Consider the following 15,000-nt stretch of genomic DNA (forward strand, 5'->3'; position numbering starts at 1 on the left):
GAGGGGTGCTGGAAGGGACCGGGGACTCTAGGGTTCTGCTCGGGGTGCTCACGTGAGCGAATGCTAGTGACACCTGGAGAGATCGATTTTATCTGACCTCCGGCCGAATGTCTTGAGGGGCGGAGCTGTGGACTGGGTTGGGTCCGCTGGCGGGAGAGGAAACCGGACAGACTCTATGAGGGTCTGTTGGGAACGTTTGGCAGAGCCCCCAGTCAGAGAGATCTTCGGCAGAGCTTTGACCGGATCTCGAGGGAGGTCGTAGACATTGAGTCCGAGTGGACCATGTTCTCCGCCTCCAATGTCGAAATGAGTTTCCTTCATAGAGTGAGATAGGGTGAGGAGCTCGGAGTCGACCTGCTGCTCCACATCGAGAGAAAGGCCAGCTGAGGTGACTCGGGCATCTGCTTCGGATGTCTCCTGATGGACATGTCCCACCTGGAGGAGGCCCCGGGGACACCTCGGACACGCTGGACACTCGTCCCTGGGACTCGGCCCCGGAGAAGAGCAAGAAAATAGATGGCTTTGAGCAGATACTTTTTTCCAAAGCTACTTTTTTTTTTTTTAACAGAAAAAGTCCCAACTGAAATATTTCGTTTTTTCAGAGTTGTCCCATAAAATTGTCACGACTGAAACATTTCATCATTGTTTCTGACTAAAGAAACAGATAATCCTCATATTTGGTAGAAATAAAATTTTGGTTGTTTTGTTCCCTGATAGATTTTTTATTCACATTAGCATTTTACCCACATGAATACTGCGAGATTGAAAATGTATATTTTGAAATATATTTTAGTATAGGAAAGTTGAAATGAAATATATTTCTTATTTCATATACAGTACATTGTTAGTGTTATATGGGAATATTTAATAAACAGAATGGATATTTATAGTAATTTATAGAACCCTTATATAAAATCTAAAAGAAAATCTTGCATGTGTTGAGTATCATAATTAATCATCAGGCTTTTATGGCTCATAGAAAAAGAATGAAACTGCAATGTTTTTATTCTGAGACTCAAACGGAGCAAAATATGAACTTTTTGCAAATGCTGATATTTATGAAATTCTGCTGCTTGTAAATCAGTGAGATCTTTATAACAGTAGATAAAATGATCTCATGATCAGTGTTCACTCTCTGTAACTGATGTCTAAGATGAGACTGGAATGATTAAACATTACTGCAGAGATGACGGAGAGCTGAAGAAATTAAGGCTCCTCAGAAGATGTGAGATGTTTTGGAGGTTCGTGAAGATCATTGCTCCGCTGAGGAACAGTGAAAGTAAAGCTCCACAGATTCTTCTAGAAACTTCTGGAGAATGAAGTAAAGCTGAGCTGTTGTTGTGTGGTCTGCAGGCAGCAGGAGAGCGGCGCTCTGAAGTCCTTCTCGTCTCTGCTGGCTGTGGACTCTGATCTGGGCCAGCTCCGCTCCGTGAGGCTGGTCTGGAAGGGAGATCTGGTCTGGCCCAGCTGGATGAGGAGCGTCAGGAACATCATGAACTGGAACAGCTCGGATCGGGACACAGAGCTCAGCGTCTGGAGGATCCGCATCAAATCAGGAGAGACTCAGGAGAAGTGAGAACCTGCTTCTGCTCAGTACTGTCTGTCAAACACACTTCATACTCTTAACTGCTTTGCACATTTCTCAAATCATCATCATTTAAAAGCATTTCAAATGTGTTTTCCCCTCCATATATTTCAGTCAAAGTTTACATTTACATCACACACACACACACACACACACACACACACACACACACTCTAAGTCCTTTACACTACCTGACACAGCTGTGTTTAAAATTGAACCAGAAGTTAAGTGCTGGGCGTCCGGTCAGAGGAGAACTGGTCTCAACTGAGTCTGGTTTCTCCCAAGGTTTTTTTTGTCTATTCTGTATGGATGGGGTTCTGGTTCCTCTCTCTTCTTTGTTGAGGACACTTAACTTCTAGAGATTATCAGTGAATTGATTCCAGAGACCGTCTCTGTATTTAGTGTTTAATCTCATCATTATACATCTCTATCCCTCTGTTCTATGTGATACTGTTCAGTGCTGTGATAGTCTGTGGATAGTATTTGTTATAAAATACCAAACACACTTCCACAGGTCTCTTCAGAACTTTTTAGCATATTGTCAGGAAGCAGTGTTCATTTCATATATTTATTTTATTTTTTCTACTTTTTTTTCACTGAGAAAATTGACATGATAGAAAAACGTTTAAAAATCGCAGACTGATTAAAAGTTTGTGACTTAAACAAGAAGAAATATCTGTCCCTTGGCTCTTTTCATTTCCCATTGACTCATATTTGTTCTTGTTTCAATTACTTTTTTTTTTCTCAAGACTTCATATTGTCATTTTAAGTTTATTTATATATGTGAACTGAAAAGACAAAATTGTTAAGACAGACTTTTTTTGTAATGTGGGAAACATGACGCATGAATGTAAGGCTTTCTGCTGATTTTAGGAGATGATGGAGGGTCAGATGATTAAACACTAGATCAGAGGCTCTGATCGCTCGTCAATCAGGAACGGCCCAGCGGTCCTGGAGATCATTCCACACACATCTAGATGTAGTTTGATTCTCAGTTTACATCAAACCATGTTCTGAACCTGATCTTCTCAACATCAGCTGTGATCTGAAAAAAACAGCATGCTCTGAAGACATCACTTTGAACTAGTAATATTCGTGATTTGGACAACTTTAAAGGAGAACTTTTTTTTTTTGCACCCTCAGATTCCAGATTTTCAAGTAGTTGTATCTCGGACAGATATTGTCCGATCCTGACACACCAGACATCATCTGACTGATTCAGTAGAAATCTCTTCGCCTCATGTGTGTTCCCGGTCTCAGCTGATGTTTCGTCTCTTAGGTGGTGGTTCTGCGGCGTCTCGGCTGGAGTCTCTCGTCTCAGGAGCTCGGAGGAGCAGGAGTTCGTTCGCTGCCGGATCAATCATCAGGACACAAACAGCAGCGCTTCAACCCAGTCTGTTTATTAATGCAGTTCAAGTACTCCAAAAAAATTACATCTCTTTTGCACAATACGTTCTGAAATGTTACGTAAAAATGTTCAAAGTGAACAAAAATTTAGGTACTGTATAAAACACAGTGAACATTAACAGACAGCAGTATTAATCTTTTTTTTCCGTGTTTGTTCAGATTTTTCATTCGTTTCTCAATTTTAGTGTTCGGCCTATTTTCACCTACGACATCTGGACTCGATTAAGACTTTTTTTTTTTTTCAGTGCACTTTTCCTCTATGAAATTTCACCAAGACTACGTAAAAATGAAAAAAAAAGTCAAATACAGGCAAATATTCTCTGATCCAGACCACCGCAGAACCACAGAGCCGGGTTTGTTCCTCAGATGGCAGTACGGTGCGCTCGGTCTGGACTCACAAACGCTAAAACAAAAGAACAGTATCAAAACCAACAGAAATCCTCCAGTTACTGTACAGAGTTCACGGAGAGACCAGTCCGTCTCCACGGCGATGAAGATGATGCTGTGTTTCTGTCAGAGTCTGTAAACTAAACGTGTTAATGTGACTGTTAGTACCGCAAGAATCTTTCCCATGATGCTCGGTGTCTGCAGTCTTCTGAAGTGATTGGTTTCTTCAGGAGCGTTCTGTTAAACACACATTAAACTCAAGTCTGCTCTTCATGCACGCGTTCCTCTTTAGTGGAGTGTGGTGAAAGTGAGTATGGCAAGCCGCTTTAACATTCAATCCATCCGCTCCCATACTGCTAGTACTACCTCTTTAAACAATAATACTTCCTTTTCATTCGATACTAGTGTTTACTCATTAGATACTAGTACACGCTTATTACATACTAGTACGTATTCCAAATGCTACTGGCAGGATTTTTAATAGAGCTCTACAGTGGCCATTCTGACTGCTTACAAAAAAAGATATATATGGAAATGCGTAAAAAAGAAAGAAAAGAAAAAGTGACTATTAATCCAAGAACCGTTACTAGCAACAACTACAAAAGACGTGTCTAAAAAATAAGCACCTAAAACTAGTGACTAACAAATAACCAAGTATTTGTTAGCATCTGCTGCATGCTTACTAGTATTACTTAAAAACATCACTCACATAATGGATGCATACTAATCAGAACTTAATATCTTATCCTCACAGAAGTGGCAAAAGTTTTTGACCCTCACTAGTCACAGCTGAAATACGTACCAGTATCTAATAAATACTATAATAAGTAATAATATACAGAGTACCTAAAGAATAAGCACTAACAGCTAATGAATAAGTACTAGTATCTTATAAGAATTAGTACCTTTAAAAGATCGTAGTATCTAAAGACGCCGAAGAAGATTAAATGTGGAGCAGGCTTGCCATAGAGGTGTGGAGCTATATACAAAGAAAGACGAACGCACACCGAATGAAGCATGTAAACGGCGGGCCGACGCGGAGCCGCCTCCTTCGTTAGCGTTTTTGAGTCCTGAGTGTTGTCAACAAAACTGTAACTGTAAATCTCTTATCGACAGTAGAAGAAATAATCTGTTCTCACATATAATACAGCTAATATCGTTTCTCTATACAGCCGCGCGTCTGCGGAAAAGGGAAGGCGAAACGTTTCGGCTCTTACAAAATAAAAGTCCTTTTCCGTGCTGAAGCTCCGCACGAATCCTTAAAAAGATGTTTGATATCAAACCAGGAGTCTTGAGAGGAGTTCAAGAGGGACGACAGGAGAAGCTCTATCTACAAATACCCCGGTAAACCTTGGCACTCGAGGGTAAAACAGAGAGAAATGACGCGAGGACGGAGAGGAGGGCAGTCTGAGGAAGCGTTGTGGACCGGTGCTCTCAGCGTCTCATCTGACCCATCTGGTAGTTCTCCCGGGGCTGGCGCTGGCGCTGGGCCTGGCGTGGAGCGGGCCGCTGGTGCTGGTTCTGGTGAGCGTGAGCGTGCTGGTGCTGGTTCTGGTGCTGGTTCTGGTGCTGGTGCTGCTGCTGGGCTCGTCGTCTCTTTAGAGTACCTTCACCAGACAGAGAGAGAGAGAGAGAGAACCACATTACAACCCAAAGACTGTATAACTCAACATTAGAAATCAAGCAAACAACTATTTGAATTATTACTGTATACTATTATTATTTCTAAGACATAAAAATGCTACAACTACAGTGTTAAATAAAACATTTTATGAAAAAGTATTTTAACAGCATACTCTTATAAGCCTTAATAATAATAAACTTTATAATCTACTAAATAGATTAAACTAAAAATTACAATAACAACTATACTTCATTTATTTATTATGGACCTTTATATTTCTGACAGCTGTACAAACAACTTGTTACAAATCTACTGTCCACAAACATTGCTTTAACCTTGCAGCACATGACTGAGTTTACTGTGAGACGTGAAAACACTGGATATAAACCTCCATGAGCGTCTCAGACGTCCCAGCACTGGACTGAACACGTGTTCCTGACCTCGAGGGCAGATTATTGTAATGCTTTACAGGGTGGATGTTCTGCACGCTTGGTTTAGCTCCTCAGTACTTGAACGAGCTCTTATCACATTATAGTCCTGCTGCGTTCTCCAAACTCTGGACGTTTGATAATCGACTGCGGGCATAGATTTTTATTACAGAGACCGTCTCTGCATTTAATAACAAACTATCCAATCCCTATCATTGACCTCGATTTTATACTGTTCAGTGATTTGATACAATCGGTGTTGTTAAAAGCGCTATAGAAATAAAAGTGACTGATTGACTGTGAGGACATGCTTTACCTGGCAGAGGTTTAGGAGGAGGAAGTTTGGGGTTGCTGCTGGGTGTGTGAACGCTGCAGATCTTAATGAAGCCAGCCATCAGCATGATGAGAGCGATCCCCATCAGCAGGACCGCCCACCAGTGAGCCTGAGAAAAAGACAGAATAAACACACGCTCCGAGAGATAAACACGGAATAAAAAATACAAAAAAAAACACATGCTCCAAGAAATGCATATGAGATAAACAGAATAAACACATGCTCTGAAAGATAAAGGCACTATAAACACACTCTAAGAGATAAACACTGAACAAACACACACACACACACACAGGCCATCGGGGAGACCGGGACACGCACCACGATCCACTCAGCGATGTTCTCATACAGCTCCGGGTTGAAGATGGCCTTCTTTAAGCGCGCCAGAGGACCATCAGCGTCCACCAGACGGCACTTCATGAAGACGTCGCAGTAGCCCTTGAAGTCGTTGCAGGGCGAGCCGGCCTGAAGAGTGGTGACCTTCTTATTGAAGAAGCGGGCGAGACGCTCCGAGCCGGTGCTGCTGCAGGTGCTAGGGTTCACTGCACACACACAGTAGCATTATATTCAATTATAACTCCATTTAATCTGAATTCAAGTGTGGTGATGATTTTATAAAAACACTATTAGACTAAAAAAAGAATAGAAGAAAATAGAATAGAATACAACAGAACAAAATAGAATAGAACAGGTAAGTGCTAGTATGAAAAAAGAGATGGAGAGGCCAGGTCCACAAGCTAGGAACCTGTTTATTATCTGTAGTTCTGGCTGGTCATTCACAGCATCTGATCATCATCATATAATCACTGATAAAACACTGTCCTGTCTCATACAAACACAGCCGGTGCCATCTTGTGTCTTATTGAGTAATTACACTCTTACTGTTTCTATCTTTTTATAGTACACATACATATATATATATATATATATATATATATATCTCATACTCCTGCATTATAACTGATTAAACTGTGCTGTGTCAGGGTGTTGATGGAAGTGACTGAGACCTGAAGATCTGAAGATTGTAAATATAAGAGTGGTGAAGCGCTGTACTGACTTTTCTCCATGCAGCAGACGTGGCAGAGCTCGGTCTCGTCTTTGCCGTCCATGCTAGCGCAGGTGCAGACCTCCAGCCCGTACTTCTCACAGATAGAGCCGGAGCAGCCCTGAAACACAGAGACTACGGCGGTCACATCACAGCAGATCTGAATACAACACCTTTAAATAGCTAAAAAAACCTGATAGGCTACAACAAGGTTTAATACGGACCCTTTTGGGGCTTAAAAATAAGATGCACACAATCAGTGCCGACATGAAATACACACCATTACTTATATTGTAGACTAAATGCTTTATGCTTTGCCACTTTATTTGAAGATTTCCTACATTTTTAGATGAACTGTTATTTAAAATGTAGACCTCCCAGGCAGCGGTCACTCACCCCGTTCAGGCAGACCTGGGTGTCTCCGTGGCAGGCGGTGAAGTTAGCTTTGGGCTCAGATGTAGGGCACTGGGCCGAGGCGCCGTTACACATGCCCTGATGAGCACACTCCGACTCCTCACGACACTTCTCGTTCCGGCCCTTGTAGGAGCACTGGCCTGTGCAGCAGGGGCCCTGACTCGGACTGCACGCGCACGCGCACACACACACACACACACACACACACACACACACACACACAGACACAGACACAGACACAGACACAGACACACACACACACAGACAGACAGACAGACAGACAGACAGAAACACACACACACACACACACACACAGACAGACAGACAGACAGACAGACAGACAGACAGACACACACACACACACACACAGAAACAGACACACACACAGAAACAGACACACACACACAGACACACACAATAAATGTTTCCATGACTTTTCCAAAACTTTCTTAATTTTTCCAAAAATGTGTGTTTTAAAACAGTTTCTTTCTGATCACACAAACTCTGAATAAGAGGTCTTCACAGATCCCTAAATCTGTCCCCGACCTCTGAAGTGCATAAATGATCATTTTTTAAAAGAAAGACTGGACCCTGACCCGATGGTATTTATTTAGAGACCTGACTGAACCAGAGCTCTGCAGCGCTCAGGAGAAGATGATCTATTACTATCTGATTATTATTACTGATCTATTATTATCTATCGTTATATGTATTTTGGTTGTCTGACAGACAGATAATTTTGACTTTAGCTTTCAGTTGTGACTGGATTTTAAAAACTAATGTTAGCTGGATAATATTCAAAGCTCATTATTCTCCTCATCGCTGGAACAGCTTCCTGCTCGAACACACAGAGTAATGAAGAGAACAGAGCTTCCTGATCTCCTGTGGATTTTGAGCTTACAGACGGACAGATCCTTTTAGAAATAATGTTTCTCAAAACGAATGCATAAGTTCACAACCGGGATATTTTTTAAAGAATGTCAAAGAATATGGGTGTTATTTTTGTTGAGCTCCAAGCGGCCCGTGAAGACCCCGCAGGAGAGACAGCACTGAGGACTTACCTGCACACTTTGTTGGGCTTGAGCTTGCACTTCCTGTTGTCTGGCTGATTAGCGTCATAGCAGCAGTCGTCTTTACACTGATCACTGTATCCACAGTCACACTCCTCACCCGGCTCCACCAGACCGTTCCCACAGATGGGCTGCCCGGACTCTGTCACACACACACACACACACTTGTCAGTGATCCAGCTGAAGATCAGCACTTGCACACACACTCTCTCATACCCTCGTACACACACACACACACACACACACACACACACACGTTTTATGAGGACTCTCTATAGGTGTAATGGTTTTTATGCTGTACAAACCTTATTTTCTATTGCCCTACACCAACCCTACCCCTTACAGGACACTCACACACACACACTCTCTCTCTCTCTCTCTCTCTCTCTCACACACACACACACACACACACTCTCTCTCTCACTCACTCACCCACGAAGCAGCTGCCTCTCTTCTTCTCCAGCACCTGGCTGATGTTCTTGACGCTGCAGACGGAGAACTTGTTGTTGTTCAGCTTGTCTCCAGACGTGGCTCGAGCGTACATGATGTAGTTCCCTCGCTCCTTCTTATCCTGGCTCTTGGACTCACCCGGAGTGCACTCTGACCCCGAGTCATGCTGCGGACCACCACCATCATCATCATCATCATCATCATCATCATCATCATCATCATCATCTCTGCTCATTAACACTAGAATATACACATCTTTTACGGTTTCTTCTGATCAAACGGCAAACCTCCGACTGCTCTTTCTCAAGGTTTCTGTCTGAAGAGACTTGCATCAAGATACATGTACTGGAGAAACTAAATTACAGAAAATATAAGTTTTGTTTTATGAAAAAGAAAAATGTATGCATTCTAAGAACAACTAGAGTAAGAACAATCAACTTAATTCAATGGGTAACAAATTTGACAGATATTTGTCTTGTTTTAAGCAAAAACTTGTTCAGTTTGCATCTCCAGTGCATGTCTCTTGATTTGAGATGTTTGTACAAAAAAGACAACAGAAAAAGTCCCTTTTGTGGTTGTGAATGCAATCATTCATGCAGCATTAAATGCTTTAATGACTGTACATTGAAGACTTGAGGTTTTTAATGCCAGCAGAAACCCTGAATAAATGAAGCAATGAACTGTAAGTTAATTCTGCCTGAAGTCATTGCGGTGTTGTTGTCGGTGACAGACATCTTCACTCACCGGGGAGCCGAAGTTGTGTCCGACCTCGTGAGCGAAGGTGATGTGAGAGACTTTGGGAGGCACGTGCGAGGCGTAGTTCTGCACCGTGATGATCCCGGTGTTCAGAGACTTCTTCTTGCCATCGGAATACAGCTTATTCTTCTCACAGATTCCTCCAGAGCTCCCTGAGAAACACACACAGCCTGATCAGAGTCTGCCGAGGAGCTGGAGCTGAGCGAGGATCTGTATGAGGTTTACCGGCCGGAGCGCCGACCCAGGCCAGACCCAGCACGCCGTCGTCGAAGTCCCGGTCCGTGAAGACGTACGCCAGGCAGTAATCGTCGTGATTCTGCTCCGAGTTCAGCTCCAGAAACTTCTCCACGCCGATGTTAGCGAAGCGGAAGGGGTTGGAGCGGTCGCGCTCGTCGCTGGTGGTGTTTATCTGAGTCCAGACCAGAAATCAGTCTGTGTGCTAACTACTCCAGCTAGCAGCTAGCGCATCATTTACATTTAGTCTAAACTGATATGGAAGCATATATGCACCACGTAAAAAAAATATATATATCATGCTTTAACGAGCAATTATAACAAAAACATCACAAATATGATACTTTTATGTCATCATTATACATTGTATGTCATTGTAATTTTTTATTATGCGCTTTAAATACGTTTCCATAAAGTACCAAAATCTGAAATAAAAATCAACACTAATAACTAATAAAACTATAGATGCAAAAACTGTGAAAATCAATCCAATTCAAAGTTCTTAATGTCACCGTGTTAAAAAGCAGCTTGTGTATATAAGAGTTATGATTTAATAAAAACATGTATTAAAAAAACTTCATTTCAGCTTGTTGCCAAGGCAACAGTTTTAATATTCAGTTAAAGGGAACAAATGCTTTGGTGAATGTCGCCATGACATAATTTTAACATAAAACTATGACACAAAGTCAAATGTATGAGAAGTCATAGAAGACTAGAACTCTAAATGAAATGAAATGTTATTAAGTGAAGAGTTTTGAACTCACCCGTATCCTCTTCACCATGAAGCTGATGTTCCTGATGCCCATGAAGTCTGTGCCCTGATAGATGGCATCGATGGCCTTGACGTGACTGGAGATCTGAACACAGAGAGCCATCATCATCATCATCATCATCATCATCATCATCATCCTCACTGAGCTGGCGGTCAGCACGCACCTGAGCGATGACCGCCTCTCTGGTCTTGTAGTATTTGTAGAAGAGGTGATCTGTCTGGATGAAGAGCTGGCACGTGTTCTTCTCCACCTGCGTCATCCTCCTCTTCCTCAGTAAGACCTGATTCTCCAGGCTCTCCTCCTGAAGACAAACACAGACGCCTGATCAGCTGAGAGTCTGCAGTCTTTCTGTAAACACAGACTGACCGCCGACCTTGTCCTGTTCCTCCAGCGCAGACGCCTGGTATCTCTTCATCCGCTCGAACACAGAGGAGTCTGCGCAGCCGCCTTCGGGGCCGTATTTGTGAGGATAATCTGATCACGTGACAGAGAAACAGCGTCAGAACGTCACAAAGCCCTCGACCCTCATCGGACGCTCTCGAAGACAAGCAGCACAGATCTCCACACGCTGCGATCATGAACACTGGTCTCTTTTACTGTACAAATCGTCACGGGAATAACTGACACGTGTCTTCTGATTGGCTAAAAACATGCAGACTCATGAATATTCAGAGACGTCTTCTGATTGGCTGAACACAGTCTCAAGAATCATTTTGAGACGCAGTAGAACATAAGAAGATCTGATGAAGATCTGAGCTGTTTCTCCTACAGTTAACTACAAGCGCGCTCACACGGTCTGAAGTGTTTGGAGTCACTCACGGATGTCGTCCTCGTGGTAGATGACGGAGTGGAACGGGACGTTCTTATCCTCCAGGTATCTCTCCACCGGCTCCACGTAAAACGTCCCTCGATGGGTCTGAATGAAGCCCTCGAACTTCCCGTCCACGACCGAGCCGTGCGTCAGAGAGCCCTGTTCACCTGAGGACAGACCACGTGACTCTTCAGAATAAGAATCAGTCTCTTCTGATCATTATTACTCCAACACAGCATCGTTACTCCAGTCTTCAGCGTCTGATTCATTCTGATTATTATCAGTGTTTGTGATGCGCAGAACTCAATAGAAATCTACTGTAAGATTATAAAGGTCTTTGCTGACACTTCTGATCAGTTTAATAGTAAAAGTAAGGCTGGGTGATATCTGACTTTGACTGATTCTGAAGCAGTTCACTTGGAGATGTAGCTACAGCATGGTTGAAGTATAATGAGTGAAGCAGCAGTACACTATTATTATTAAGAGTATATGTTCTGTAGTAATAACCGTGTGTCTGATATGTTTGTATCACGGACTGAAAGCGGCTGTTTGGTGCATCTTTACAGGTTTTTATTTGACCACGCTGCTTTTTCTGTGTAAACTAAGACCTGTTTGACTCACTTTTGTAATGAAATGGCATGTTAAACAAGTTAAAAGTAGTTCCATCTCATCTTCTGCTATATTTTTCCTCTTCCTTACGCATCTTTATCAACACTCTATCAACTGTGTGAAAGACTCTTACAGCTATATTCTTTACTGTTATTGTTGGCATATGGTCAAAGTGACTAATTCTAACTTTTGGTAGTATTTCTTAGTATTGATGAAATATTGATTCTCTGATTTCTAAAAACTCAAATCATGGCAGAATGTAAAGGGGAGTATTGATTTATCTGATTATCGGATCGGCTCACCGTATATCTCTCCGGTGTAGATGTGTGAGGTGTCGTAGTCCAGCTCCTGTCCAGACATCTCCAGCTTGAAGTCGTCTGAAAACAGCCTGGCGTCTCGCTTCATCCTCAGGTTGAAATGTCTGAGAGACAGAAACAAGCAGCTCGTCACAAGACGACAAAACCAGGGGAAGTCTCACACTCATCCAGGCCATGAAACACAACTCATTTTAAAACAACGGACGACATCATCATCATCATCAAGCCTAGGCTGAGGAAGTGCAAAATAATTCAGTTGTGTGTGTGTTTAATATTTCCATTCGATGATCTGATGAGAAACTGAAGTACGTCAAAAGAAGCTTCGATCCGTTTTAGTGGAAGTGACCAACGACAAACTTTTCATAAGGTCTCTGTCTGCCACTAAACCGGTTCTAAACCGATGTGAATATTAGTCTACTAAACTCCTACTTGTCCTAGTAACTGATTACTGCTCTTGATCTTTTGCAAGCAGTCTAATGTTTAACTAAAGAAAAATAAAACTACAACAGTCTATGTTCAGATGAACCTGCTCCAAAAAACTGATTCTTGATTTATTACTTTTATGAATGAATGAAGACTTCAGAAATAATCTCTTTTGTACATACGACAACCAACAAAATTTACGAAAATAAAAAATAAACGATAAAGAAAGAAATCTAGGGCAGCGGGCCAGACACGACAGGACTGATGAAAGAAGATCTAAACAGCTAATTAGAGAAGACCTCGTTATCTTTAGAATTATAGTGATTGGTGAAAAGAGAATCTCACAGAGGGATCAAAAGAAATGAACACAGAAATAAATAGTATTTGTATTTATAACATATATAATAAATGATATAAAACCAAAAGAGTTCAAACAAGAAGTTCATATATATTTTAGAACAGTATTTATTTTTTATTGCTTTTGCTTAATTAACAAAAATAGTGCCGTTCGTGAGCGAATGATTTGAATGATTCAGTGGTTCATTCACAAAGACAGACACGGTCCGTTTTAAACACCAACATCATAACACTACTTATATTCATTCATGCTATATTTCAGCTGAATTAAAGAATAGTTCAAGAGCTGTGTTCATCTTCGGCACACAAGAGATTTCTCCACAGACAGGTTCTTATAAGATCAGGGTAAAAACTCTTCAGAACAGAGGATGCAGAAAGTGTTTTATGATGATTATGATGATCATGATTTATTAACAGGTTTTGAATACTCTGTCGTGTGTAAAGGCTGAATGATGTTTTTTCTGACACAGTGTTTTTAAAGCTCTGAGATAATAGTACAATATTGACATATATAATTTATAAGTGATTAATATACATATAATATAATAAATTATATATAATAAATTACTATATAATAACTAGTAACTTAACCATTTACCAAAGATATGTTGAATTATTTCATGATATGCTATTTTTTAAAGACTGTATGACAGATTTGTAGATTGTTAGCATCATTTGTCAATCATCATGAGAGACTACACAGACCCGACTGATCCTGAGCTGATCTGGACTAAGACGTGTCTGTATCCTCAGATTTGATTCTGTTCAGCGCTTTGACACGATCTGTGATGTTTAAAGCACTTTAGATAAATAAATGGACTGATTGGTTGTTGGCTTGGGGTCAGAACTATTCCTTTAAAACCAGAAACTTTAGAATCCTTCAAAACGTAATCTGGACCAGAATGATCTGGATTTGGAAATCCTGATTTTTGTAAGGTTTGGATAACTCTGATTCAGATACACGTTTCCAGTCTGTATTACTAGTGCCAGCATTTCATTAACACAAATAAAGTGATTAAAATAACAATAACAACAACAACAACAATAATATTATTACAAAAAATAAAATTAAAATAATTGTGTGTTCAGGCATTTTGCCGGTTCTGTAATCAGGTGTGTGATTTGAACAGGGTTTTAGAGTGAAATCACCTGCTCTGTGTGTGTGTGTGTGTGTGTCTGTGTGTGTGTGTGTGTGTGTGTGTGTGTGTGAGCTGGACTCACCGGCCGTGAGCGTGGAACTCCAGCTTCAGCTCCCGCTCCTGAGGAGACAGCGCTCTCTTGGCTCTCTGATGCTGACCGTGAAGCAGATCCGTGTCGTACGACAGACCCTCGTAGTGACGGATGTACTTGCTCAAGGGGTTCCCATAGTAACCTGCAGACCACACGTGACAGTAAGCACGGCTGCTATTGGCCCGCGGCGATCACGTGACTCGCGACTATAAACAAGCTCGGTTCGCAAATAAAACATCAGATATTTGCAGCTACGGTGACGTTATATGAAATATTAGCACAGCACGGCAAACGAGTTCATAAAACGACAAGGAGCTGATCATTAAAAATACATTTTAGTCTAAAAGATATTTAGAGAGTTATAAATGCAAAAAAACCCCCAACATTTTATATTAAAACACAATAAATGCCATATTGTTATTTACAAAATAAATGGAAATAAACTGAAAACAAAGAATGGAGAAAAAAAAGTTTCCAAATTACCTTATTTTTTTTAACCTTTATGTTTAAGTTGAAGTTATAAAATAGCAGAATAAAAAGTAAAAAAAAAAAAAACTAACTAAAATCCAGATATAAACTAATGACACAGATACACAAACATTACAAAAACCTAAAAATAAAAACTATAATAGTGCATGAATCATACACACACACAGGTGTGACCGTTATATATTACAATATCAACTTGAGACGAGCCTTTAATTGTTAAAATAATAGTTTGCCTAAATATTTTCTACATCTATTAG

The 15,000-nt window shown here is 41.1% G+C and overlaps 2 protein-coding genes across 3 annotated transcripts in view; one reads left to right on the plus strand and one right to left on the minus strand.

Annotated features, from left to right (window-relative positions):
- Positions 1-3,652, plus strand: part of LOC122330938 (hepatic triacylglycerol lipase) — an 11,507-nt gene extending 7,855 nt beyond the window's left edge. For both annotated transcript variants that reach the window (XM_043228319.1, XM_043228320.1), the window contains exons 8-9: positions 1,354-1,572; positions 2,865-3,652. In XM_043228319.1, the coding sequence (XP_043084254.1) occupies positions 1,354-1,572; positions 2,865-2,991 (346 nt within the window). In that variant the 3' untranslated portion in view covers positions 2,992-3,652. The remainder of the gene's footprint in view (positions 1-1,353; positions 1,573-2,864) is intronic.
- Positions 2,970-15,000, minus strand: part of LOC122330937 (disintegrin and metalloproteinase domain-containing protein 10-like) — a 12,775-nt gene continuing 744 nt past the window's right edge. The window contains exons 2-16 of the mRNA XM_043228318.1: positions 14,246-14,396; positions 12,230-12,348; positions 11,327-11,485; positions 10,881-10,981; positions 10,671-10,808; positions 10,499-10,591; positions 9,726-9,909; positions 9,489-9,652; positions 8,727-8,910; positions 8,286-8,436; positions 7,207-7,390; positions 6,823-6,931; positions 6,087-6,307; positions 5,748-5,874; positions 2,970-4,986 (exon numbers count right to left, since the gene is read on the minus strand). Of these exons, the coding sequence (XP_043084253.1) occupies positions 4,814-4,986; positions 5,748-5,874; positions 6,087-6,307; positions 6,823-6,931; positions 7,207-7,390; positions 8,286-8,436; positions 8,727-8,910; positions 9,489-9,652; positions 9,726-9,909; positions 10,499-10,591; positions 10,671-10,808; positions 10,881-10,981; positions 11,327-11,485; positions 12,230-12,348; positions 14,246-14,396 (2,258 nt within the window). The 3' untranslated portion in view covers positions 2,970-4,813. The remainder of the gene's footprint in view (positions 4,987-5,747; positions 5,875-6,086; positions 6,308-6,822; positions 6,932-7,206; positions 7,391-8,285; positions 8,437-8,726; positions 8,911-9,488; positions 9,653-9,725; positions 9,910-10,498; positions 10,592-10,670; positions 10,809-10,880; positions 10,982-11,326; positions 11,486-12,229; positions 12,349-14,245; positions 14,397-15,000) is intronic.

The sequence above is a fragment of the Puntigrus tetrazona genome, chromosome 25, assembly GCF_018831695.1.
Source record: "Puntigrus tetrazona isolate hp1 chromosome 25, ASM1883169v1, whole genome shotgun sequence".
In the NCBI taxonomy this organism is placed as follows: domain Eukaryota; kingdom Metazoa; phylum Chordata; class Actinopteri; order Cypriniformes; family Cyprinidae; genus Puntigrus; species Puntigrus tetrazona.